Genomic DNA, 26,140 nt, shown 5'->3' with positions numbered 1-26,140 from the left:
CGGGACTGGCCGGAAGTGCCCTACTGGCTTCACAGAGGGGCCAAGCGGCCTCTGAGTGCCGGGCACCCAGAAGATGCCTTCATGAGCTTGACGTGGCTTTTAACTTTGCTTTATTCTTTTTTTTTTAATTTTTTTTTTTAACGTTTATTTTTGAGACAGAGAGAGACAGAGCATGAACAGGGGAGAGGCAGAGAGAGGGAGACACAGAATCTGAAACAGGCTCCAGGCTCTGAGCTGTCAGCACAGAGCCCGACGTGGGGCTTGAACTCACGGACCGTGAGATCATGACCTGAGCCGAAGTCAGACGCTTAACCGACCAAGCCACCCAGGCGCCCCAACTTTGCTTTATTCTTTTAAAGGGTATACATACCCCATCTCCTCCATGATAGACACCCGTCTTTATGCCAACATCGAATAATGCTTAATTACTACTTTAATTGCTAAATTAACTACTCATCGATCAAGTTGCTCCCTATTTTCCTTACAACATCTGAGTTGAACAGTCGTTTCAGGGAGGTGGAACTTACTCACCCAGTGTGTCTTCATTCCCCTGACCCTCCTTTTGGCCATCATGCCCATCTCAGAATAAGCGTGACCTTGCTCTGCACCTTGGAGAGGTTCTAGAACTCTCTCTCTTACCGAAGCCTGTTTTTCCATCCCCCTACCATTCTATCCACCGCGCTTTTCGTGGAGACCTGGGAACCCTTCTCCCACCGAGTGATCGCACTGTCCTCCCATAGACCATCGTGTGTGCTTGTCTGTCCCATGCCCGTCACATCGGCCTCAACTCCAAGTTACTAGAGAAAACTCCACGCTAAGCTCCCCGCACTGATGACACACAGCCACCAAACACCTGTTACTAACCCTGCATTACAAGTAGTGACCTTTCCCCTTTTCGGAGGTTTTTTTTTTTTTTTTTTTTTCATAGGTTTTTATTCAATTCTCCCGACAATCATGCAAGATTACGAGGGCCATCTGCACAGATGACACAGTCAGTGACCAAGGTTACCGCAGGCCCTTTGCAGAAATACGAGATCAGCTGGGTGACAGTGAGCAGTGGCGTGCTGGGGGCGGCGTGGAAAACACCCCTTATTATTCGTCCGCATTATTACCCAGAGCCCCTAGCGTCGCAGCGCATTTGGTTCTTTGAGCAACTTTGTGACCAGCCCCAAATAGGACACCTGCATCAGAGACGAGTCTGTCCCCGAGACAGATCCCCTCTTCCCCCTGAAGGGCTCAGGAGCACATTGTCATTGAGATGGGCCATTTTTCTCGTTTCCAGCCGATCACGAGTTCAGATCATGATAGCCATGTGGTCTCAGAGAAGTATGAAACTAAATTAAGCATTTAAAAAAAACCAAAACACAACTTCTGTCTCCAGTTGTTCACGTGTCCGTCTGACCAGACAGGAAGTTACCAGAATGACCAGTTTAGTAGCAGACCCGTGGAGACTCCAGCGAGCTCCAGTCCTCGGCGCCTGACCCAGAGCCCCGTGTCGTGTCCTCGGCCTCGCCCCGCTGCCAGCTCGCATCAGCTGGAGGCCAGGACTGGCCGCACACTCTTCCTGCGCTGACTTGAAGTAATCTGCAGTTTGTATCCCTTTCCCAAAGAACGCTCAAGTATGGGCGTGCCCCCGGCAGCCAGCTCCCCTGGTGATCTTCGAAATCGGGCCGCCTTTCGCTGGCTCCGGAGTAGTGAAGACTGCTTGGCAAGGATGGGACTCTAAATGCAAGATTGATTCCGTTTCTATTTAAAGAAATTCTTCACTCCCTGCCACCCGTTCCCCCCCCCCCCCCACCCCACTTCTCTTGGCTCAGCGTGAGGAGTTCGGATCTGAATTCATCCACATGCATACACACATCCACTCTGAACTCATGGTGGGGAGGGGGGTAAGATATTTCTCCGTTTTTGCTCGTTAGCCCTCTGCCTTGAAAAATGGGATACCTGGGGGCGCCTGGGTGGCTCAGCCGGTTAAGTGTCCGACCCTTGATTTCGACTCAGGTCCTGATCTCACAGTTCGAGAGCTTGAGCCCCATTGCCGGGCTCTGCGCTGACAGGGTGGAACCGGCTTGGGATTCTCTCTCTCTCTCTCTCTCTCTCTCTCTTTCTCTCAAAAATAAATAAAATAACCTTTAAAAAAATAACGGGATGCCTTTTAAATTTCCTGACTGCCAAATCCTGGCAAAGCGTGGTGCCTTATGGACACGTAGAAGAGTTTTAATAAAATAATGTGCCTGCAGCAGCCCTTTTGGGTCCTGAAACATGTGAGACTTCCCAGCGCTCACGGAGAATGAGGCTCCCGCGGAGAACAGCAAACTGGGAGAATAGGACGTGATCGGATTGGTTAAGTGGACTGTGATTCGGGCATGAAAAATGCTTCCCAGTTTTAATCCTCCCGTGGCCGCGTCGCCCGCTCGGTAAGTCAGGGCGCAACCTGCTTAGCTCAGCACCTCACGCCGTGTTAGGTGGGACCTCACTGGAGAGGGTCTTACCCTCCTAACTCGAGTTCTTGCTCGTTAGCATTACGGATGGAGTTCTGGGGAACAGCACTCGTCGGTAATTTGTTTACGGCTGAACCTGGCATCCACCAGTTGGCTTCCTTCCTTCCTTCATCCAACAATTAGCTAATTCTTGAAATGGAAAGAAGAGGAAAAACCACAAAACCAGCCTGTCTGTCTACTTGTCATTAAGGACTTAGCTCTCGGGAGCCGTAACGAGGTCCGCTATTAATTCCAGAATGCGTTTCCCCGTCCCTCCCCCCTCCCCCCCCAAACACATGACCGGTATACTATGCGGCGTCCTCGTGAGCAATTAAAATCAGGCTATCCAGATAAACCAAAATAAACAAAGGAAGCCCATTTTGCGATTCTGGACCTCATTGCTTTTTAATTGCACCGCTTTTCTGCTCCTTTGCCAAATTTGCTTCTCTGAGGTCGTCTTTCCCAGTCATGGAAATTTAGTGTGAAGGCTTCAGTCCTTCACTGCTTACACGCTTTCCGCCGTGGCTGGGCACCAGAGATTTTTTGTTTGTTTGTTTGTTTGTTTCTAACCCGACTCCCTTTCCCACTGATTGGCCATTTAAGATAGACCCCTTTTATTCTGGAAGCCCATCGCTCAACAGCTGTGGTAGCGTACGTGAAGAGCTAACAGGGAAAAACAGGGCTTGTCAAATGCACTGGCCTCACGGAAGGTTGTGCAGCTATCGCAGAGGCCGGGGTGAAGGGACCGCGTTGGGGGCCACCTGACAGGTTCCTACCCTCGTGCAGGCTCATGGCACAACTGTTGCACCCTTCGGGCCTGGGGTGTTAACACGGCTGGTCAAAGAGCACCTGGGTGGCTCAGTCGGTTGAGCGTCCGATGGCAGCTCAGGTCGTGATCTTGCAGTTCGTGCGTTCGAGCCCCGCATCGGGTTGACTGCCGTCAACCTGTCAGCACGGAGCCCGCTTCCGATCCTCTGTCCCACCCCCCCCCCCTCTGTCTGCGCCTCCCCCACTTGCACGCTGCCACACACAAAGAAGATGTTGAGAACTGTTTCCGTTTCCCTCAGGGCAAAGATGCTCTCCTGTCTTCCCAGCCTTTTTTTTCCAAGCGGGTTATCAGTGGTCCCATCATTTTGGTAACTGCCCGAATGTTGCCGGCAGTCCTGACAGGCTGTGAGCCCACCCCAGATGTATTGCTCTCTCTCTGGAACCATCACCTTTATGCTGGCGTGTTCTGTGCTCTCCAAGTCCGTGGAGCCTGCCCTGAAGGGACGGTCCCTGAAGACGGCTTCTGCTGAGCCGGCTCTACCCTGATGGGCCGTTTCTGCCTCTAGCGTATGATACGTTAGCATCTTTGATCTAGAGCTGCCGGGGTCCTGTTTTTTCACACAGCCATCCTGTGTCCTTGCGGTCTTGTGTCTGTCTGCGGAGGCCAGACTCTAGACGTGACTTGTTTCGATCTGCCTGGAGCTTATCTGTGGTCCCTGTGACCACATCGCCCGTGAGAGCGGGCTCAGGTTCCCACGGGCCCGCCCCTCACCCTGCCCCAGCCTGCACCACTCCCGCCTACCTTGTTGGGACACAGGCTGGCAGGGTGACAGGTGTGTGTCCCTGCTGCCCTTAGCGGCGGGGGGGGGGGGGGGGGGGGGGGAGGGGACGGCCGAGCAGTCAGGGGGACAGAGCCGGGTTCCAGATACAGCTTTGCCGAGAACCACAGAGGCCCCACGTGCTTGCCGGAGAGATGAGAAAAGAACATCGACTCGCAGTCGGTTCCACCCCTCGGAAATAACCACTGTGAATTGTGAAAAGCACATCTCTAGAGGTGTATCTGCATGTGGGAAGAAATGGGACTTCCCTGTTTTAAAACACGCTTTTTTTTTTTTCCCTCTCTCAGCGTTAGAAAGATGTTCTCAATATGTTACTTTTCGCCGAAATCCTCTTTTAACGTGTAACTCCGGTTGTGTTTCTCTGTTTCCTTATGTCCTGTTGTCACTTTCTCTCAGAATAGGCCAGCCCCTCCTGCAGACAGCAGGTCTACCCGAGAACGCCCATCCCGGCGGGTCTTGGGGCTCGTGCCCTCCAGGGCCTCTCCGAGGCTGGGCCAGGTGCGTTCAGAGGACGATGTCTCTCTTCCCTCAGATGTCAGCGGAAGCAGTGGAGGGTGGACCTGCCAGCCACCAGCGTGGTGATCACGTTCCACAACGAAGCCAGGTCGGCCCTGCTGAGGACAGTGGTCAGGTAAGGGCAGGAGAGGACACCCAGTGCCCACCCGCTGCACCATACAGGCGGTGGTCCCCGGCAGGGCTGCTGGACCCGGCTCGCATCCCCGGCGTGCCAGGCCAGAGCTGTCTGCTGGGGGTTCAGACGGGTCACCTGACCGCAGCACAAGGAGGGGCTGATGGATGGCTTCTCCAGCCAAGGATTGGGACTGTCGCAGGAGAATCCCCCACCCCAAGTGATACCCCTATAAGGCCTCCGAGCTTTGTCTTTCTTTCTTTTTTTTCTTTTTTTTTTTTAACGTTTATTTATTTTTGAGAGAGAGAGAGAGCACAAGCAGGGGAAGAAGAGAGAGAGAGGGAGACACAGAACCCGAGGCAGGCACCGGGCTCTGAGCTCCCAGCACAGAGCCCGACACGGGGCTCGAACTCACGAACCGTGAGATCATGACCTGAGCCGACGTCGGATGCTTCACCGACCGAGCCACCCAGGCGCCCCAACCTGTGTCTTTCTGTTTCCTCAGCGTGCTTAAGAAAAGCCCACCCCACCTCATAAAAGAGATCATCTTGGTGGATGACTACAGCAATGACCGTAAGTACCAAGACGGATTCCTGCCCCTTGCCTGGCCCTTCTCCTGGGCGCCGGCCTTCCTTAGTGCCCGAAAAGGTCAGAAATCTGGGCCGTGTAAAGAAGAGGTGCCTCTTTGATGCCCCAGGAGATCCGCCCACGGATGACTAGGGATCACAATACTTGAATAGTCTCTGCTTCTCTCTTTCCCTAGCTGAGGACGGGGCTCTCTTGGGGAAAATTGAGAAGGTGCGGGTTCTCAGAAATGATCGGCGAGAAGGTAAGACTCTTTTTCTTTTTCTTTTTTTTTTTTTTTTAAACTCTTTTTCTTAATTCAATTACCAAGACAGTTGAATTCTGACTTTTCCTGAGCCCGAAATGTTTCAGCTAAAAGAACAATTAACTTTCTAGTCTTCGTGTGTGTGTGTGTGTGTGTGTCTCACTCTACCGGAGCCTCTTGGGAGCCTCTCCCAGCAAAGCCGAGGGAGGACATTCAAAGCTTAATTGAAATTGTTTGTATACTAGGGCAAGAGTTCAAATTATATTTTTATTTATGTATTTAGAAAATTGGCGTCTCTCTTCCTTTTACAACCCAGGAAGTCTTATCAGTCCCTGGAGTACCAGAGTTTAGAAGGAAAACAAAGATTTAGCAATGAGAAGTTTGGTGACGCCAGGCTCCCGGCATCTGATAAAATAACGGATTCAAGTTTGACAGCCTGCTGAAGGTGAACCATCCCAAAAAGGGAGATGTTGCTGCAATTACATGCTTATTGGATTTTGCAAAGGCCAGCCGCAAAACCTGCGGTCAGTCTTGTCTGCCGGAGCTGGGCTTATCGAGTCCACTTTATTGGCAGTTAGGAGAGAGACTCCAAAGGGTGGGGGTAGGGGGGGGGAGGAAAGTATTACTTTGAAGTGTCTGGAAAGGAAGCTAAAACCACAACGCAATTAACATCCAGTGTATCGATGCTGTTTGAAGGGCTTGGTGGCTGGATTCTAGGCTCCTCCATGGTGCAGAGAAATCCTTCAGGGTAGGAAGACGGCACAGCTTTAAAACATGCCATCTGAGTTATTTGAGGATGACTCCGCTGATCCTGGAGTGGTGATTGTATTCTCTGATCAGTGTATATCCTCTTCCTTCCGGTTCCCGTGCAGCCCGGTCAGAGCCAATCCGTGCGGCTTTTCGTAGCAGGAATTTCATCAGCGATAAAGTGATTGAGCCTATTAGGACAGTGCCATCAGCACCATGTTTTAACCAGCCAAGATCATCGTTCCTCAGGTTCAAGATACAGAAACAGTGGCATCAGCCCTGCCCTTGGGAAGCTCTATTTGCTGGACTCGTGTCTATCTCCCAAGCTTAGAAAAAGCCAAAACCTTGAGGTCAAACCGAAATCTTGAAATACATGCGCCCCCAAACAAACTGCATGATAACTTTTTGAACTGAAACCCAAAGTGCCTGCTAGCACAAGGAGAAAAAAAAAAAAAAAAAAAGAAAGAAAAAAGAAGAAGAAGAAGAGGAGGAAAAGGAAGAAATTATTTTTCATGGTGGCATTTTATAACTGACAGATCACTTGCTGGCCTTGTCAGAGTTTAACCTTAGACATCAGTGCCTCTGAGCGCTTTAAGTTAGGATGTTCACTTGGGTGAGAACGTGAGCTGATGCTTTGTTCTGGAAAGGGAGGGGGAGGGGCCGCTGTGGGAAGACAGAGTGTGGGAAGGAAACCTGTAAGCAAATGAAGCGGGTGGTAGTGAGAAAAAGCACACACGGGAATGTATGTGTGTGCTTGGGTGTCCGCGTGTGCATGTATGTCTCCCATGTACTTGAACATCTATACATATGCTTCGTAATGCTACTAGATGTCAGAGAAAATCAGTTGCGTGCAATATTATGGCAGCGAAGGAACGGCCTTCGGTTGGTTTAGCGGGGGTTTTAATGTGCCAGTGACTTCATCTGGCTGCTTATTAGAATCGGCTGGGGAGCCTCAAAGATGACCCAGCCCTTCTAACTTGGTGGGAGCCCTGTGCCAAACTGTGAGTCCCCGTGGTGGTTACCGGCTGAAACCTCAGTTCTCTCTGCCTTCTGATTGTTTCTTTTCACGGACTCCGCGGGGTCTCCCTTGTGCCTGAAGTTCAGGAGTCAGCCGAGGATTTATGAGGAGGTTATCTCCAGATTCGGGACGAACGAACCTCCTTTCCGGGATCTCCTCCTTTCAGTTTCTAGCCCCTCTCGAAACCCTGAACTCTGTCCTCTGACACCTCCAGCCAAAAAGGCTGTGTTGCAGTGGGTCATAGTGTAACCTCGGGAGAAACACCACACACCCCTGGGCTTCACTCCCTGTGATTTTTCTCCTTTCAGGGATTGAATCCCCTCCAGTTTCTGCCTGCTTCTCACTGCTGTCTGGCCCTTTCCGATTCTTGCTTTTTCTCTTTGGGTCAGAGTTTATAACTCTTCTCTGAGCAAGAGCTTGTCTAATACAAGCTAAGACTCTTGACTTTGCAATTACCAGAACTAGAAGCCTTTATCTTTTTTCCCCCTCCCATAGCATGCAGATCTAGAAGAATCATTGAAAACCCATTTTGACTACTCTGTATAAAGGAACTTGAAAACGCTGTCCCCACGGGTCGTGAATAGTTACATCATCTTCATATACAGTTGTGCCCCCTTATCCACAGGAATACGTTCTAAGACCCCCAGTGGACGCCTAAAACCACGGATAGTAAGGGACCCTGAATAAACTTTTTCCCTATACGTGCGTATCTCCAGCAAAGTTTAAGTTATAAATTAGGCACAGTAAGACATAAACCATAATAACTAATAATAAAATAGAATATTTATAACTATACTGTATAAAAGTTACATGAATGTGGTCTCTCTCTCTCTCAAAATATCTTGTCGTTCTATCCTCACCCTTCTTGTGATGATGTGAGGTGATAAAATGCCCCCATGATAAGATGAAGGGAGGGGGATGACACAGACTTGTGATATAACGTTAGGCTACTGCTGACCTTCTGATGATATGTCAGAAGGAGGAGCCCCTGGCTTCCAGACCTCCGTTGACCACAGGTACCTGAAATTGTGAAATGCACCACCACGGGTAATCATGACAGGGGACACTGCGGAAAGCCTGGCATACGCAGCAAAAGCCATTTATGACTGCGTCATCCCGTGACAGAGATACGACTTGTGATAAGACTTGGTGTGATAGTAAAAGGGCCATATTATTAACAGACCACAGTACGTACACTGTGGAAATTTGACCTGTCGTGGAACTAATTTTCTGTAAGAGCCGGTCAGCCGGGATTTGCCACCGGTGTTCTTCGGCTGTGGTAGGTCTTGGACAGGCAAAGATATTTGCGGCACCCTTAGCGTTACGTCATCGCCATTAAAATCGGTACCACCAGCGCCTGAAGGTGTCTGAGTAACACCTCCCTTGCCCCAGTTAAGGAGAAAACTGTTGCCGCGTCAGAGGAAGGTAGTCGGAAAAGTTCCACGTTTCAGTTGCTTGATAAAGGAGACTTCAGGTTCTTAAGGGCCTGACTCAGAGGGCAGTCGTTCTAAGAAAGTTGCCTTCCTCGTCCGCCAATGAACTTAGGAACGGAAATCCTGACAGAAGCCTGTCTTGGTAACCACGGGGCAGGATTGATCCTGCCCCCCAACTCTGTACTAGACTGTGCCCGGCAAGAGGGCCACAGAGCTGTGGGGGGGCGGCGGGGGGATGTCAATGCTGTATGTGCTGTTTTGTTGCCTTTTTCTCAGATACTCTGATGCGCTTTTGAAATCACTTCCGCAGGCCTGATGCGCTCACGGGTCCGGGGGGCCGATGCGGCCCAGGCCAAGGTCCTGACGTTCCTGGACAGCCACTGTGAGTGCAACGAGCACTGGCTGGAGCCCCTCCTGGAGAGGGTGGCTGAGGTGAGGCCCGGGGCTCGTGCTGGGCTCCTCCCGCGTGCTGGAAAGGGGAGGGGGGGGGAAACGTGCCTCTGGCACAACCTCTCCAAGAGCATTCCGTTCACTGTAGGAATCTTATCACTGGAGAGAAAATCACTTTGATGAGTCGGAGGCGAGGAGCGGCGGAGGCTGGCGAGAGCCTGATCAGTTTCCCACGGTCCCTTTCCTCTTAGGAGGGTCTGCCTTCTCTCTGAGCTCAGGAGGGGCCGAGCGCTGAGGACAGCGCCCGGCGTCCAGCAAGTGGACTCGGAGCGGCTGATGCCATCGCGGCCTCCAGAGGGCCGGGAGGGCAGGCTGGCCACCTCCAGCCATGCTGCTCGCCGACGAGCCCAGCCTGCCGGCTCGTGGCGGAACGGGGTGCCCGTGAGCACACAGTCGACCGTTGGAGGCTGTCAGGGTGCCCCGGGGCGCAATTTGTGTACCTCTGTCGCTAGAAACATCATCACTGGTATTACCTTCGGCCTTTTGTCCTTTCGCTTGCCTTTTGCTTGCGTTCCTGACTTTTCTTTTCTCCGTACTGAGAAAGGGTTTCTTTGGGGTGATAAAGCGAACCTAACGAAAGTACTGGAGAAATCGGAAACGAACAAGTGAGGCCTTTTACGAGTCACGCGTGACACGGGTAGCTGAGGGGCACTGAATCATGAAATACTCAATAACCACAAGCTACCAGTGATGATGATGTTATGACGGTATTGACGATCTTGACTCCATGTCCCAGTTATTAGTGATACTACGATGTTCGGGACTGTTCACCGAGCGCTAACTCTGTGTTAGATAAATTACGTATTGACCCCATCTGCCCCACGAGGAACCTGGGGGTTAACGTGTTTAATAACACATCCAAAATTCATGCAGGAGACACAGCCAGGGTTGCAAAGCAGTTTCCGCTGCATCCCCTCTCACTGAGCCCTCTACACCTATACATGCACCTAGCCCAGAGAAGAACCCTCTGGAATCCCGTCCTCTCCAGGCCCGTTCTCACACAACCAGACTCCTCCCTGGTCGCAGAGGCCACAGCCAAGATATTAGCATGTGTGGAGACCGCAGGCTTCTGCCATCAAACTGTCAGAATTCTTTCAAATACTCTCTCCTGAAGTAAGGACAGAAGGAGTGGAAAATGGCAACTCTCACCAATTCCAGTCCTATCAGAAGAAGTCAAGGGGCGCCTGGGGGGCTCAACCAGTTGAGCGTTTGACTCTGGATTTCGGCTCGGGTCGCGATCTCACGGTTTGTGGGTTCGAGCCCCGTGTTGAGCTCTGCGCTGACAGTTCGGAGCCTGCTTGGGATTCTCTCTCTCTGCCCCTCTCTTGCTCACGCTCTCTCTCTCTCAAAATAAACTTAAAAAAAAAAGAAGTCAAAACAAAAGAAGTGGACTGAGAAGGAGAGCAAATTATGCTATTTGGTGCCCATCCCCAGGTCCGGACCGAGCCAGGCAAGGGAAGACTTGATTCTCCCTTCTCGGCGCACGGGGTTTTGTGTCCCGTAACCTCGCTCCTGGGTGACGTCAGAACTTTATACTGTTCTTTTACGTGTTCCTCTGATGTATGAGGCTCTTAGCTCTGCTGATCCTGTTACCAATTTGTTTTTCGAAGTCTTTCCTCTGGTTAACACGGGTTCTGTAAATGGCTGGAGGACAGTATTTCCTCTTCCGTTAACTAGCCGCGTGGGGCAGCGCCTCTCCCCAGCATCAAGCATCTCGTTTGAAAGAGGGCAGGAAGGTTAAAAGGCCTTATGTTCACAAACTCTTACCAGAATAATAACCGCGGCATAAAGAAATGCCTCCATCTAAGGGAAAAAAATGTTCTTGTTTGATAGACATCACAGGTCAGACCTGCGCAGAGTCTGGAATTCTCTAGCCGACTTGGCTTCCGTTCTGCCGGAATGATACTTGGTAACTCTGCTCATGCCCTTGCGTTGCCGTGTGGGTGTCTCGGCCAGGAGTCCACTCCCAAGGCCGCGGCTCACAGTTCTGATGTTTCAGTGCAGCTGAGCTTAGATTCTCTCAGGATGAAAGCAGCCCCGTGGTCGGCGTTTTGACATTTGGGAAAACGGAAGAGCGCGCTGGGGACCCTGGCGCGGTCCCTGCCTCCAGCCGGGGCAGCAAACGCCTGAGGCACCCCGTGCCCACGGCTGCCTCCTCTCAGGGAGTGATTCTCTCTGCCCGCTCACCCTCGACCTTGCTCGGCCCAGAATAGGGCCCGTCCACGGGACGGCTGAGGGCCGGGCGCGCGCGTTGGATGGGGGGCCCCAAGGTCCCCTGGAGCACCGCGTGGTTAGCGATGGCAGGCGGCGGGTTTCACTGAAACTGTCTGCCGCGAATGCCTGCCTTTTGTGGGGTGGGATCCTTTGTTCTGTTCGTGATACCTACTCCTGTCTTTTGTTCATTTGTGTTTCAGGACAGGACTCGGGTCGTGTCCCCCATCATCGACGTCATCAATATGGACAACTTTCAGTACGTGGGGGCATCCGCTGACCTGAAAGGCGGTAAGCGCGGCTCCTGCCCCCCCCCACCCCCGCCTCGCTCTTGCTGTCTGTGTGGCATCTGATCGCTGCTCCTTCTCAGTGTCTCGAGTGACAGTGACAGCAGCTTTCACGCTGCCGGTGCACGCACCGCGAGCAAAGGGTATCTCTGTGCTCGACAAGTGGGATCTCCTAAAGAGAGCGAAAAATAGCCTATTTCCCTTAGAGGACTTCCTGTGTTTCCTGTTCTTCTCTTATCTCGTTGGCCTTCTGTGGCTGTTATGACACGTGTGGCTCAGTACACACGACTGGTGTCACTTTTAATCGGAAGATTAAGCCTTCCCGGGTCAGAGTCTGGGATGAGGATCCACCAGAGCTGACAGGCCGTGTGCGGTGAGCATCAGAGCTCAGCATCGGGCCTGGCTTTGCCTCCCCTGTGACGCCAGCTCCTCTGACAGCGACAGCCTGCCTCTCCCTGGTGGCAGAGCCATCCAGGTCACCTGCCCTGCCGCCCGGGTCACCTGGGTCATCCCCAACTCCCGCTGACCACCCAAGCTCACTCGTCACCAAGTCCTGCCGATTTTACCCCTTCGCGTGGCTTGGTTGCAGGTCCCCCCCAACACCCTCTCCCCCCCGCCACCGACCATTCACATCCTGCTTCACTTTCGGGTCACCTCGAGTGTAAGTGGCCACACCAGCTTCCTGTTGATCCTCATAGCCTCCGGATGTGTTCTGTCACACCCAGCCCCCTTTGGGCCCTGTTAGTGACTTTTCTCGTGCTCTTCACCTTCCCAGAAATTATCACAGGCCCCAGAGAACGCCTGTTTGACTATACCGTGCTGGCTGCATGTATCGGCATTTGCTGGGTTAGAAATTCAAGCCGAGAACTTGTTGAAACACGAGGCGATGCAAATATACATCCAGTTGTCCATCAGAGTGCTGATCTCGTACGTCCTACAGCTTCTGGAAAGCTCCATCATGGGCTTTTGAAAGAGTGAGCCTGAAAGAGGCACTTACATAAGGTCTCATGTAAATATAAACGCGGTTTTGACGTGGCCGACCCCCCAGAAGGGTCTGTGGACCCCCGCGGGCTCCTGGGCCTTGCCTGGGGACCCGCCGGTCTCATGCAAGGCTCCGTGGTGCTGATGGCAGCGTCGGGATCACACTGGCCCCTCGAAGGGACTGGTCACGTGACACGCGGCTCTGACTAGTGTCCTTCTGTCCCTGGGACTGTGGGGTGGGGGTGGGGCAGGGGGTGGCTGGTGACACAGGGCTCTGCCACCGCCCGGTCATAAACACTCTGTGCTCTGAACCTCGGCCGGTTGGCGGTCACGCCTCTCGGAGCCCGGCTGAGAGCCAGGAGGTCAGCTGAGACCGCTCAAAGCAGCTGAAAGAGACGTCAGAGCCTGTGGCTTCTGCCTGTGTAATGTCTTCGCTCTTGACCCTTCCCACCTACGGTCCACGAAGTCTTTTCTACCTGCCCAGCGGCACCCCAGTTGCTCTGTGTGAACCTAGGGTTCCATCTTCCAACACCTTGAGTGGATGCCAGGAGGACGGACTGTTTCAGACAGACACGGGAGCCACTGATGGCCTGGCACGGAGAAAAGACCGTGAAACTCTCAAACCGGGCGCAGCCTCAGGAAACAGAATGCCGGGGCGGTCCGGGCGACTCCGGCTTTGGGCCCCACCTGCCAGCTGGCCTCTGCTCCTCCGCGTGCCCGTCTGAGAAGCGGGGTGCTAGTGTCGTGGGCAGCGAAGGGATGAGCCTCGCCGGCACGAGGCCCGTGATGTGGCCAGGCAGGTCCCCCGTCCCGAGCCATCGGCAGCGGGGCCGTCGCCGTGGGAGGGCTCTACGCGCATCAGGAGACACAGAGTTCAAAAACGATTCTCCGCAAACGGCGAGACGGTTTGGCCGCTTTGAAGGGGACAGATCCTTAGTTACCAAGAAAGCGTCGGTCTTCAGAATGTCTTCGTCCCCGAGGACTTGGGAGAGCTGAGATCTGATGGGCTCTCTTGCTCCCAGAGCAGCTTCCTGTGTGAGAGCCAGTGCAGGGACCCAGATGCTCTGCGGGGCGGGGCTCAGGCCTCCTGCCGGGGTCGGAAGAAGAAGAGGCAGCAGGTTTACTCCAGGAGCCCTTTAGGGGAAAAAAAATCAAGGACGGCACTTTTAGCACGTTCTCAAAACCTAACATAGTTTGTCTGTTTGGACCAAATTAATAAAATAAGAATGAACATTCGCAAGCAGCGGGCGGTGTTAAAGTCACCTGGCCCGCTGGGGCCTCTGCGTTGTCTGCTGATCACACAGGCAGGACGTTTGTCGTTTCCCTGGTTGAGGCAGGCCTCGGGGAGAGCTGGGCTCGTCGGGAAAGCCAGCGTGGGGCGTGCCTCAGTTTCCTGCCTGGGCTCCCGTCTCTGCCGCCTGGCGCCCCCCCCCCCCCCAGCCACTCTCCTCTTCTTTGCTAGCCTGTGGCACTTGGCGGTACCAGCGGGGGGGCCTCTGTGGTCCCATGCCTCTGGAGGGGCCATCTGGTGTGCCGTGCTAGCCCAGGAGACCCCCGGCTCACGCCTCCCACCCTGCCCTGTTCAGGCTACAGACGTGGGGGCTGGCGGAACAGCCAGACCTTGACCTCAGAGCACCCCGAAGAGAGATCCGAACCTAGGCCTTGCACGGTCCCTGCTGGCCCAGGCCCCATGGCACAGAGCTGAAGGACAGATGGCCCTGGAGTAATTAGGTTCAGCTGCCAGACCCTTGGAAACGCAGTATCGTGAGCCCCCTGTCACCAAGAAGTGGTCTCCTCATGCATCTCTGGAGCATCAGCGGGTGGGGTGTGCGGGCACCCACGGCTCGGTGCGGGGTGCCTTCTGAGTAAGGGCGAGACACAACAATACAAACATCAGAAACCACGGGCAGGTACCGGGCCTGCGCTCGGCTGTCCCAAGCAGCCTGTGGCTTCTAGAAGTGACTTGGGACGGCGGCCGTTATTTCTCAGAAATTGCAGCTTGCTGCCCGCTGCGCTGGCAGCCAAAGGAAGTATTTGGCTCATTTTCGTCAAAAAGTGGTCCCTGTGCCCCCCCCACCCCAATACGGTTTGGTTGCAGCCAGGAGACGCTGAGAGGATCCCAGGTTGCAGGCCCAGGGACCCTGTCATCTTGTCCCCTCCCCTGCATTCTTCTTTTGCCCCAGGACAGTGTTGGAGGCCCTGTGGCAGATTGGACTTTGTCCCTCTTTTTTCTCTCGCCTCCCTACAGCCCTCGGGTGTGCAGGCTGTCTCCACGCAGACCCCCCTTCTCTCCCTGGGTCCGTTACCCTCAGGCATTTTCATCCTAGGAAAGCCTGACCCGCGTTTTCTGTTCAGAGGGAGCCTCTCCAGCATGCGCCTTCCCTGCCGGTCTCCTGCCCAGGTCCCCCGGGCGCCCTCTCCCTCCTGCTGCGGCTTTCGCGGTCACGCTCTTTTCTTGTTTTTTTTTTTTTTTTTTTTTGCTGTGTGTGGTTTCCGTGAGTCCGGTCCAAACATCAAATACAAATACGTCTAAGCCGTGAGGGACGGAGGTACAGGAGCACAGTTCGTACTTACCGGCGCCTTGTGTTTTGTGTCTTCTCTGTGGCCGGCAGGTTTTGACTGGAACTTGGTATTCAAATGGGATTACATGACGCCCGAGCAGAGAAGATCCCGCCAGGGGAACCCGGTCGCCCCCATAAAGTAAGTGCCGGGCATCCTTTGGGGTGCCCCTCCCAGGTGAGACCCCAGGCCCCGTGTTTTCTAGACACTTAGTTAAGCTCTTCCTCTTCCTGCCGGCACTTGACCTTGAGTTCTCAGGGCATCTACCGGGAAGGAAGTAGGGGCTCAGTTAACTGCCTCTCAGGCTGACCAGGAGACACAGAGGTGATGGGTCGCATCTAACGTGAGGAACCAGCTCCAGGATAAGGGCAGCTGATATTATTGGGTCGCTTGCAGAATCTCCCGAGAGCTTATACGTATCGTTCTTTGTAATCTTCTAAGGAAACGGAGGCACGGAAAGGCCACCTGTCAGTGAGTGCCCCCCGGCTTCAGCGGTCACTCTCTCGTAGGGGACCGGGTCCGGCCCCTTGCGCTGTGGGAGCGTCTGAGCAGGGCAGGTGGGAAGCATTTGAAGTCAGCAGCGGAAAAACAGCGACAGCATCCTGAGCCCCGACTGGGGAACGGTGGCTGTGGCTTCGTTTTTAAGCTCACCTTATAGACCTGACCTTGGCAGTAGAATGCAGGAGCGCTGTCCTTGGCCTTTGACCTCTCCCTCTCTTCCCTTCCACCCTCTCTGCCTTTTCAGAACCCCTATGATTGCTGGAGGGCTGTTCGTGATGGACAAGCTCTATTTTGAAGAGCTGGGGAAGTACGACATGATGATGGACGTGTGGGGAGGAGAGAACCTGGGTACGTGTGAGCCTGCGTCTTGGCTCTCCAAGCCTGGTGAAGCCGTGGCCTTCCGCCCAGCAAGGGCGCCCGACTGAAAAGCGGAAGCTTGGAAGAGGCTGTTAGGCAAGAGCTTGTGGTATACAGGCGGCCAGTTGGCAACCAGCTATAAAGACGTTAGTCACCGTTCATCAGACCCCGTCCGTCCCCGAATAAGTATCGATAACCTACCTTTCTCTCTTCAGGGAGTCTCGGGTTGGGCGTTAAAATCTGTCGCCCTGAGTCAGAATGAGGGATGCTAGAAGACAGACACTGCCTTTGAAGGCAAATGCAAACTTTTCAATGTCATGTGGACCCGAGGGTTTGGAAAGCGAGCTTAACAAACACGGGGAAGGGCTTCAGGCTGTAGGATTTGCTTTCAGCCGTGTAGAGTGGAAAGTGAGTCCGGGCCGGCCTCGTGGGGTTGACCGTAGTCCCGGAAATCAGACGGCGTGAAGAGGCCTTGGCATTTAATCCCTCCTTGACTACTTTGTGGACGGTTCTCGTTTAGTTTGGTTTTTTTGTTTGTTTGTTTTTACTAACCCATGCTAATCGTTTTTCCTCAGGTTTAGGGACAGTGAAATTGTATTTTATTTTTTAACGTTTATTTTGGAGAGACAGAGAGGGCAGAGTTTGAGCAGGGGAGGGGCAGAGAGAGAGGGAGACACAGAATCTGAAGCAGGCTCCGGGCTCCGAGCTGTCAGCACAGAGCCCGACGCGGGGCTCGAACTCACAAACCGCGAGATCATGACCTGAGCCGAAGTCGGACGCTGAACCGACTGAGCCACCCAGGTGCCCAATTCTATACAATGAAATTTGATAGACTTTGGTCTGGGTTAGTACCTGCACCATACTTACTGCATTGAAGTGAAAAGATTTCTTGTTTTGTTTGATGTTTGCTTGGTTGGTTTTGTTTGTTGTCACTGTCGTCGTCGTTTTTTGCTGGGGGTCCCGAACTGATTCTCCTCAGCTATTGACGCTGTTCGGTACCATCCGCCCTTGGGTGGGCAAACCCTGGGAGAAAGCAGGGCAGGGACAAAGGAGAGGACAAATGATGTCACCGTCAGTTTTAGGAGTTTTTACCCGTAACAGAAACTTTGACATTTTTTGTTGGTTTAGAAGAAAAAAGCTCGCCGCGCCTGTTTTATTTCTCTGACTTTATGATGTTAAAGTTAGTGATAGCATCTCCTCTGTGGAGATTTGTCTGCCTCGGTTTGATGTTGAAAGCTTCTTTGGGCTCAGTAACAACACTGGGACAAAGGACCATGAGTCAAACTCCTTTTGGTTGTTTTTTTAATGACACGGTGACAGGTAGGGAGGACTTGTATGAAAGTCGTTTGAGCACGAAAGGCTTCAGAAGAATGATTAACCTTCTGAAGAGAATTCCGCGTCACCCTCGGTCCCCAGACATCTCCTGATGGCTTCGTGGACATCTGGCCAGCCGGGACCACCCAGTAGGACAGGGCATCACTTGGGTGACCGTGGTTTTCAAAAGGTGTGCTGTCAGCTGAAAGCATGGATTAGGCCGATGATGTGGCAGCCAGCCTTTGTGTCACAGAAGGGTGTCGATATAAATACCAAAGGGGACATTTCACCAGAGACCTGAGGGGAGGGGAGGCCGTTTTCTTAAATGCCCTGGAGTTTTTGTTGGTTTGGTTTTTGTATTTATGTAGCTGTGCCATGTGTGAGGTCCCGCGGAAGGGCTTGAGGGGCCTCGGTGGGGGTGGGGTCGGACAGGGAGGAAGGGGCTGGATGCGTGGGTGCCATCTGGCATTGTCCCTTCCCTTGCCCGGCTCCGTAAAGCCGCTCTCGAGGAGTCTCCCGCTGGCTCTGGAGGGTGAACAGGCGTAGGGCTTCAGCAAGAGAAGTCCCCAGTCTGAGTCTGTTTGACACCTCTCTGACTTCTTTTCTGAGCGCCGGGTGGGTGTGGACTTGTGTCGGGAGAGGTGGGGTGCTCCGAGTAACACCCAAGGCCACCTCGAGGTGCACCCCCCCCCCAAACCACTGCACCTTCCGCTTTTCCTAGCCGGCAACGTAAGTCTGATGTAAGCAATGAAAAAGAAAGACGGAGAACCTGGTCCCCGGCCCCTGTGAGAGGTAGGCGTTAGGCTCCTTGGACACGTGACTTGTCCTCTGTGCCGTGTCCCCACAGCATTAGCCAGATGCTGACTGCTTCCGGTGCGTCATCTCATTTTGTGCTTGCTTTCTTTTTTTTTCGGTTGAGGTGTAGTTAGGCAAGGCGCCACGGTTTCGTTAGTTTCGGGTGCGCAACCTAGAGATTTTCGCCAGCGCTGTGCGTCTCGTTTCATGCTTTCTTGAAGGACCAAGGTCCTGCCCGAGACCTCACGGCTGGTTGTTAGCAGAGCCGAGAAGCAAACAAGTGGCCTGATCCAAAAGCCACCAAGTTATCCTGCGTAATCGTTCCCAAGTTGTAGCGTCCCCAAGTTCAAGTGCAATCAGAGTTGAACGTAACCGTACTTCTGTGTGGCCTTCCAAATCTCCCGCCAGGTCTCTGAATGGATCCCTTCCTGGTTTAACACATGCCCTCCACGGAAGCCACGGGGCCTTCCTAGCCCCCAGATCGAATGTTCCAGTTAGGCAAGCGTATATTTAAATTTTTATTCTCCTGAAACGCAGAGAACTTCTTATTCAAAGCTTTGTTGGACACGGAGAAAGTCAGAAACCTGTCACGGCAGAGACTTGGGTTGGTCATGACCCTACATTTTTCAAGGCAGCGAGGGAATTGGTTATGAGAGGCCCATGGCAGCTGCATGGATCACTCCTCTCTAGCCAACGAGGGGTTTCCTACTTGAGTTTGCTAGATCCAGTCCTAGGAACTCCCGTCGTGCCCGAGGGGGTGTTACGTGCCTTCAGCAGTGCGGTCTGGGCGCCTGCTGCCACAGACAGGGCTCTGCCTGGAGGATTTATCCAGCAGCTCGCTTGTGGTGTGCCCTCATCCCACCTTATTTCTGACCCTTGTATACTTCCAGCAGTGACTGCTAATTCTGTGCATTCTATCTCGCTTCCTCACCGTGTTCTTACGGGTGTGAAATGATGTCGAGGAAGTGCCCTTTTTATACAAACCATGAAGACTGTTGCGGTCACTGAGATGGTTGGTGAGGAGGACAGGTGCCTGGTCAGAGGGTGCCAGGCTGTTCCAGAAGCCAGCCACACGCCGAGCTTTTCCCCAGTACAGACGCTCAGGGCAGTGTGTACGTTGAAGTTGGCCTGAGCATCTCATTACTCCTACAGGTAGATTCTGTGTCGAAGCAGGTGAACCATTGGTTACTGACCAATGAAGTCCATGGCCAGCTCTTGAGGGTTCTGTGTTACTCGGGCATCTTTGGTCATTACCACAGTCCAAAGGCACCTGTGAACTTGCCAGGTGACTTGCAGCCTGCTAATAATGCACAGTTCTGGGTAAGCATAAATTTTGGAATTTAAGGGGAGGGTCGTTTTCTCCTGAAGAGAGAAAGTCCCGCTGCTTACTCATGGTCAGTGCCCTGAAAATAAGTTGTCGAGGAAGTTGGCCTGTACGGTGGCCGGTTATATCTGACATCGAAGCTCCATTGTGGGTGTTTCATGCTTTTTAATTCATGGATGTTTATACACCTTCCTGGTGCCTTTTCGAAGGGTGTCGATACAAAGCAAGTGTGAATGTAATAGCCCCTGATCACGAACCCGCTGGTGGAGAATTCAGGGCAAGCATTTCATCAGTTAATACCTGTGATGCCGCACGGATACGCGAGGTCTTGTGCCTGGAGTCCCTCCATGTTCAAAATAGACCAGAGAATCTAACTTGTCTGCAGGTGTCTCGTCTGAATCTGAAAAACGTTTCTGCATGCTCTTTTGTTGGTTTTTTGTTTTGTTCTGTTTTGTTTTTTAATTTGGAACCGAATTCTTGAATGAAAACATGGGATTTGGTAACACAGATCTAGCTGACTCCATAATTTGGATCTGTGCTCAAATCTAAGCTAGTAAATGTCCCAGGGTAGGGAGTTTGTTTGACATTCTTCTTTTTGTCTACACCACTTCCCATTTCTGTAAAAAAACACCGCTGTGGAGACACCCTCTTGGTGAACCGCAGTACGAACTTTCGTTCCGTCTTTTTTTTTTTCTCTTCAACTTTATTGAGGTGCCGTTGACGATTTAACGTTGTGTATATTTAAGGCACGCAACTTGTATTCGCTACAGTCAGGCTGATCTGCCTGCACATACTTTCTTGATTGTGCTATGGAGCCAGGAGATACTGGGTGTGTCCAATGTCCCCACCGTAGAATGTTCAGGACCAGGTTCTGGAAGGAGGCAGGCTCCCTGTTCACATCTCCTTCAGGAGACGAGGGCACGAGAGCCCTTTGATGGGCTACTGGCGGGTGGATGTCTGTACCCTGTCTGGGGTGGCTGCTGCTCAGAACAGTCCAGGGCTCCGTCAGTCACCCTGTCTCATTCATCGCCTCAGAGATCTCGTTCCGCGTGTGGCAGTGCGGCGGCAGCCTGGAGATCGTCCCCTGCAGCCGCGTGGGACACGTGTTCCGGAAGCAGCACCCCTACACCTTCCCGGGTGGCAGCGGCACCGTCTTCGCCCGGTGAGTGGCTGTGAGGGGCTGAGCGGGGGACAGGAACACCGGTGGCCACCCCCACCCAGACGGGACTTAACCTCGGGCTGTATGGAAGCAGGTGTCCTTCCCTGGGGTGCCACTCAGCAAGGACGGGGACCGACAGTGCCCACAGCAGCACGGGTGCCACTCACTCTGCTGAGTGACAAGTTGCATGGTGTTTAATCCCGTTTCTAGGATGGTGTCAGAAGGACACAGCTACGGTGACAGGGAGCAAACAGGGGTGGGGCGGAGGCGTGAGTACAGAGGGGCAGCCTGAGGGGTATCCGGGGTGACCATGCCTTCCTGCATCCTGATGTGGTAGTAATGACACCGGTCTGTACACGTGTGAAAGCTCAGACAACTGGACACGCCCCCCCCCCCCCCCCCGCCCCCGCCGGCAGAATGTGTGAGAAAACATTATTGTGAACAAGAGGAACTTGATATGTTACCACTCAGGGCACCGTATGTGAACAACACGAAAGTCAGGCCATACTAAATTCACGCCAAAAAGACGCGGCGTATGGAAATGATTTATGGTAGGTAACAGAAGTATCTTCGCAAACGTGAAGATACCAAATCAAGAGTTTTCTGAAGAAGACAGGCCAATTACCCATCGTGGGCCTATGGGTGTCTTCTGGGGAATTCTTCCAGATGCTAAAGATAAAACGGCACGCAGGCCCATGGCCAGCCTGGCCCCAGGGAGCTGGGAGCGGTCAGCCCCACATCTGAGGAGCTAAGTAAGACGGCAGCCACTGATAAATGCTGCGAGAAGGATCAGAGGAGGATCACCGGTGGTCACATGGTTGAGCAGGAGCGGACTGGACATGGAGGGACCCTCTGCGCCCTCGTTTCAGACCCAGAGGTGGGAGGGAGGGGCTCTGGGCTCCTGGGGGACAGTGCTCCCTGCAGGACGAGCAGGTCCTCGGCGCTGAGATCGGTGTCTGCCACCAGGTGGGCCCGGAGCCTAGGGAATAAGGGGACAGTAGACAGGGTGGGAGAGCTCGACCAGCCCCAGCCAAGCACCCTGTAGGTGGGGGGAAACTCGGGATGATGTTTGGATGCCGGGGGGGAGGGGGGGAGTGACCGTAGGCACCCGACTTTTGAGCAGGGATCTGACTTCTCTGTTTTAAGCTTTAGCGAGGTGTTCATGGCCTCGGGGCAGAGGGTGGTGAGGAGGTGACATCAGGAGGAACCGATGGCAGGGGCGGGGGCCCAGGCAGAGAGAAGGTGGCGCGGACGGGGCTGTGGCTGTGACAGCGGAGCGCCGACAGGCAGCGATTACGGTGGCCTGGCTGTGGCCGGAGACCGGCAGCCGGGAATTATGAGTGAGCCCCAGGCCTGCGGTCAGCTTTGCCAACCCGGTGCCCCCACCGAACCCGGAGAGCTGGAGAGAGAGCAGAAGTGAGCCCGGGAGAACAAACAGCCTCTCTCTGGTCCACTGTTATACAGCTTAGATTCCAAGGGCAGGTTGCACACCACACACGTTATTATTACCCGGAAGTGAAAATTATTTCAGCAGAAGTGAAAATGTCAGCACGGAGGGTCTGAGTTCTGGGAGCCTCCAGCGAGGCCAAGTGTCAAATAAAACTTCCGGCCAAATTACCCTCTTTCAACAGTACGTCCTTTCCCGAATGCCGTCTGACGTCATTTCTGCTCTTTACCAGAAACGGGAGTATTTCTTCTACAGCGAGCTCCACAAAATAAACAGTGAGGGGTTTGTTCTTTCCCGGGGACAACATGAGATTCCTCCCAAAAGCCTCTCGTGTGGACATATTAAAGCCCTTGGTCGCTACCAGCGCAAGGCATTTGTTAACATACACAGAACATTGCTTTACGCAGTGTCGTTTTTAAGCTGTTTAGAAGGGAAACTTCTTCGCCGTAACTTATGGCCCCTGAGAAGTCTGCGCACCAGAGGCCCGGACAAAAGACTGACCCAGGCCCCCAGAGATCTGCTGGCCTTCGGCGCATCTCCGCGGCCCTCTGCCTCAGCTGACTCATCTAAAAGATAAGGGGGCCGAGTTAGATGGTTTCTGAGGTCCCTTTCCAGTTCCGCGTTCTCTCTGGTTTCCTCTGATATGCGGCATGAAGTGTGTAAGTATTTCACCATTAACAATTGGGACTTCACGACAAGAGCTAACACGTATGTGGCGATTAGTGTGCGTCGGGCTGTTTCTCAGTACTTTACCAACATTAGCTTCCGTCATCCTCCTAAAACCTTATGAACAAAGTACTCTGATTGGTCCCCGCTTCAGGGATAAGGGAAGCTGAGGCGGCGAAAGCGTCATCCCTCCGGCCAAGTTCACACAAGCGGAAAGCACTTGAGCCAGGTTGCCACTCGGGGAGCCGGGCTCCGGACTCCACGGCATTACCACATACCGCTCTTTTTATCTAGATGCTAAAAGAGGCGATAGAACAACACGCAGAGGATGATCTCATTTATGTAGGTTAGTTTGTCAGCGAATGAATGAGTGAGGAATGAATGAATGAATGAGTGAATGAATGGAGCAAGTAGCCCCAGTGGGATCCTGCCTTGTTTTACCCCTCCCGTGTGCACATGTGGGCACTGGCACTTTAGAAAGGGTAAGGCTGTGACCCACCTGCAAATCCTTGCTTCGTGTCTCTGGTGGTGGCAGCCACATCCCTCAAGACCAGTCGAGAGTGGGCCAGTTGGGCGACGTCGCGACGTGTCCAGTTTGCTTCCTGCGGGCCCCTCAAGAGACTGTAGGGTGTTGTGTGCCTGCTGGAGTGTATGTGTGAATTAGAATTTACCCGGAGGCCAGAGATGGCCCCAGTCAGAAGAGCAGCCTGGCGGTGGGGCACATCCCTTAGAGAGGGGTATTGGGTTTTAGGTTTCGAGTTAAGGGCGAGACTTCACCAATACGATTGAAATGAAATACAGGAAACCCAGCGGTGTAAACTTACTTTCTTACCGGACCGTTTTCTGTTATTCCCACCGTGCAGTAGAACTGGCCCGTGTGACTCACACCTTCTTTTGCTGCCTGCTTTCTGAGAGAGCTACCCTGTCTGCGCTGAGCGTAGGGGTGGGCAGAGAGGAAGCAAAGGCAAGGAAAACCTGGGTAAATCAAAGTGGACCCTTCTGGGTGCCGCTGTATCCATAGCACCAAGAAGACTGGCGTATAGTAGGTACTGAATAAATATTTGAATGAATGAATGGAAACTGGGGCGGAGTAAGCACGTGAAGCTTATTGGTTGAGTCTTACCTATGGGTCTTTCTCTGTTCAGCAGACAGAAGGATGTTGCTTTGCGTTTAGGGATTGCGAAATGGGTTAATGACTTAGGTGATTCAAAACCACTGTGTGATTGGAATTCAGAAAACCTTGGAAGCGTTCGGGGCTGAAAGGGACCTAGGAGATGCTTGAATCTAACCGTTTCATCCAACTGATGAGCAATCCCGGTCCCAGAGGACTGACGTCACACAGCCTGTTGGAGATTGGGTGTTAAGTTGAGGCACGGGCCACTTAGTAAGACTCCGAATCCCAGTAAGCATATTTAATGGCTCTTCTGAGAAATAATACTTACGATCCCGCATCCCGGGCACTTCAGATCTTTAAATGCTCGTTGTTGAACGTCTTTCTTACGGAACGAAAATAAACAATATCGCCAATTTCATTAACAAAGATGGTAGTCTTCTAATGTGGTAGGTCCATCTCTCCAGCCCCCTCCCCACCCCCTCCCTTCCCTGCACGCACATATCTATCGCGCGCTGTTCCCTAGCCTGTTTTCTCTTCACCCAACAGCCAGTCAAGGGCGTCATTCCACGGCAGCATGTAAGACACACACCAGTATTTTCAGTGGCTGCAGAGAAGTCCATTTATTTGATCACTTCCCTGTCGATGGTCGTATGGCTTCTAATTTTTTTCGCCATTATAAACAATGCTGAAGTGAGCGTATTTTCACATGTGTGTTTTCCTTCCTAGTCGATAAATTTCCACGAGGTAGGTTGTAGAAGCGGGAACTTGCCAGGTCAGAGGACAGCCATGTTATTTCGTATTGTCTTGTCTGTCTAGTAAATGGCATTTGGAACAGTTCATCTTCTATCTCAGGAAGAGAAAAGGGGGCTCTGCATCACTTTAGGGGAAAGATGTATGCCCCGCATAGAAATTATCTTCATAATTGTAGCTCACATCATTTGAAAGCCTCCCTACTTAAAAAGAGACCTTTTTGGTAGAGAAAAGGAATTCTTTTCGAAGGTGAACGCTGCCTCCCTAATAATTTATTGTGGAAGAATATAATGTGTTCTGTACGGATTCTTAAGGAGGGGTGAGTCTACTTTGGTACCAAGTCCAGGACTTGGGAGCAGAGAGGCTCCCTGTATGAATGCTGCTCTATACATGCTTTGCAAAGAATGCCGGCAGGGTCAGATGTGGACGTCCGTGCGCGTGAATCCTTTAACACAGGCCGTGTGTGCAAAAGTAGCTTGTTCCAGCGGCCTTATTGATCATGCATCATGGTTTTGAGACCGAAGCATGTGGTTTTCCTGCCTTCTAGAAAAGCACGGGGTAGCTGATGAGAGCCCCACGTGTGGGGCATAAAGCTGCTGTCCCCTTCACGTGACGACTCCTTGTCCAAACAGGACACTCTGTCAGCTCAGGTCTGCAGGCAAAAAAAGTCTTTTTTAATAGGAATTCTTATCTATTTTTAACTTTTGCCCACGGCCGGCTGGTAGGGTGAGAGCCGTGATGAGAAGGGCTGTGGAGTCCGAGGGGTTCTCGGCTGTCCTCCCTGGTGCTTCCTTCTGCGCACACATTCGCACGGGTTGTTGCCGTGACGCTTTGTCCTTCCCGATGGTACAGCCCCAGGCTCTTCTTCCCAGTCCCCGCCTGTGCTGCATTTCTGACTCCGACTTTTGCTCTTTGACAATCCGTTTTCGCGCAACCCGAGAAAGCGAGCTCTGTTTGTTCAGTAAGCACCCGCTGAATGCCAGCTACCCGCAGACACGGGCCTGGGTGCTGAGTGGGGACAGCCCGCTCTCTACGCCGCTGCCCAAGCTGCCAGCCGGCGTCGGAGGACCTTCCTGAGTGGCACTCCGAGCGGACAAGTGCACACAGCGTGACGCTGATGGAAAGGAAGCAGATCACAGCTCAAGGAGATTTGTTTTGTTTCTAGTAACACCCGCCGGGCAGCAGAGGTCTGGATGGACGAATACAAAAACTTCTATTACGCAGCAGTGCCTTCTGCCAGAAACGTCCCTTATGGAAAGTAAGTGTAACTTGCGCCCTCTCGTGCTGCTTTGCTCGGGATCCTTGGGGGTGGGGGGAGCCCCGTGGTCAGCCCGCACCCCAAGAACCACACCGCCCCCAGAGTCGAGAACAGGCGCCCGGGGGTCGAAGCAGGGGCCTCTGCTCGGGACCGGGCGAGGGCCTCGGGCAGGCGGGGTGCGGGAGGTGCCCGGGGTCATGGGGACAGGAGTGTGCGGGGTCCGAG

At 53.1% G+C, this 26,140-nt stretch overlaps 1 protein-coding gene across 2 annotated transcripts in view; it reads left to right on the top strand.

Moving 5' to 3' along the window:
• GALNT2 (polypeptide N-acetylgalactosaminyltransferase 2) overlaps nucleotides 1-26,140 on the top strand; it is a 194,084-nt gene that overhangs the window by 152,118 nt on the left and 15,826 nt on the right. For both annotated transcript variants that reach the window (XM_045437409.1, XM_045437411.1), the window contains exons 4-12: nucleotides 4,620-4,718; nucleotides 5,221-5,288; nucleotides 5,479-5,544; nucleotides 9,053-9,174; nucleotides 11,607-11,694; nucleotides 15,284-15,371; nucleotides 15,976-16,079; nucleotides 20,557-20,683; nucleotides 25,823-25,915. In XM_045437409.1, coding sequence (XP_045293365.1) covers nucleotides 4,620-4,718; nucleotides 5,221-5,288; nucleotides 5,479-5,544; nucleotides 9,053-9,174; nucleotides 11,607-11,694; nucleotides 15,284-15,371; nucleotides 15,976-16,079; nucleotides 20,557-20,683; nucleotides 25,823-25,915 — 855 coding nt within the window. The remainder of the gene's footprint in view (nucleotides 1-4,619; nucleotides 4,719-5,220; nucleotides 5,289-5,478; nucleotides 5,545-9,052; nucleotides 9,175-11,606; nucleotides 11,695-15,283; nucleotides 15,372-15,975; nucleotides 16,080-20,556; nucleotides 20,684-25,822; nucleotides 25,916-26,140) is intronic.

The sequence above is a fragment of the Leopardus geoffroyi genome, chromosome D2 (assembly GCF_018350155.1).
Source record: "Leopardus geoffroyi isolate Oge1 chromosome D2, O.geoffroyi_Oge1_pat1.0, whole genome shotgun sequence".
In the NCBI taxonomy this organism is placed as follows: Eukaryota; Metazoa; Chordata; class Mammalia; order Carnivora; family Felidae; genus Leopardus; species Leopardus geoffroyi.
Note: the sequence above shows the minus strand (reverse complement) of the source record. Positions and strands in the feature narration are given on the sequence as shown.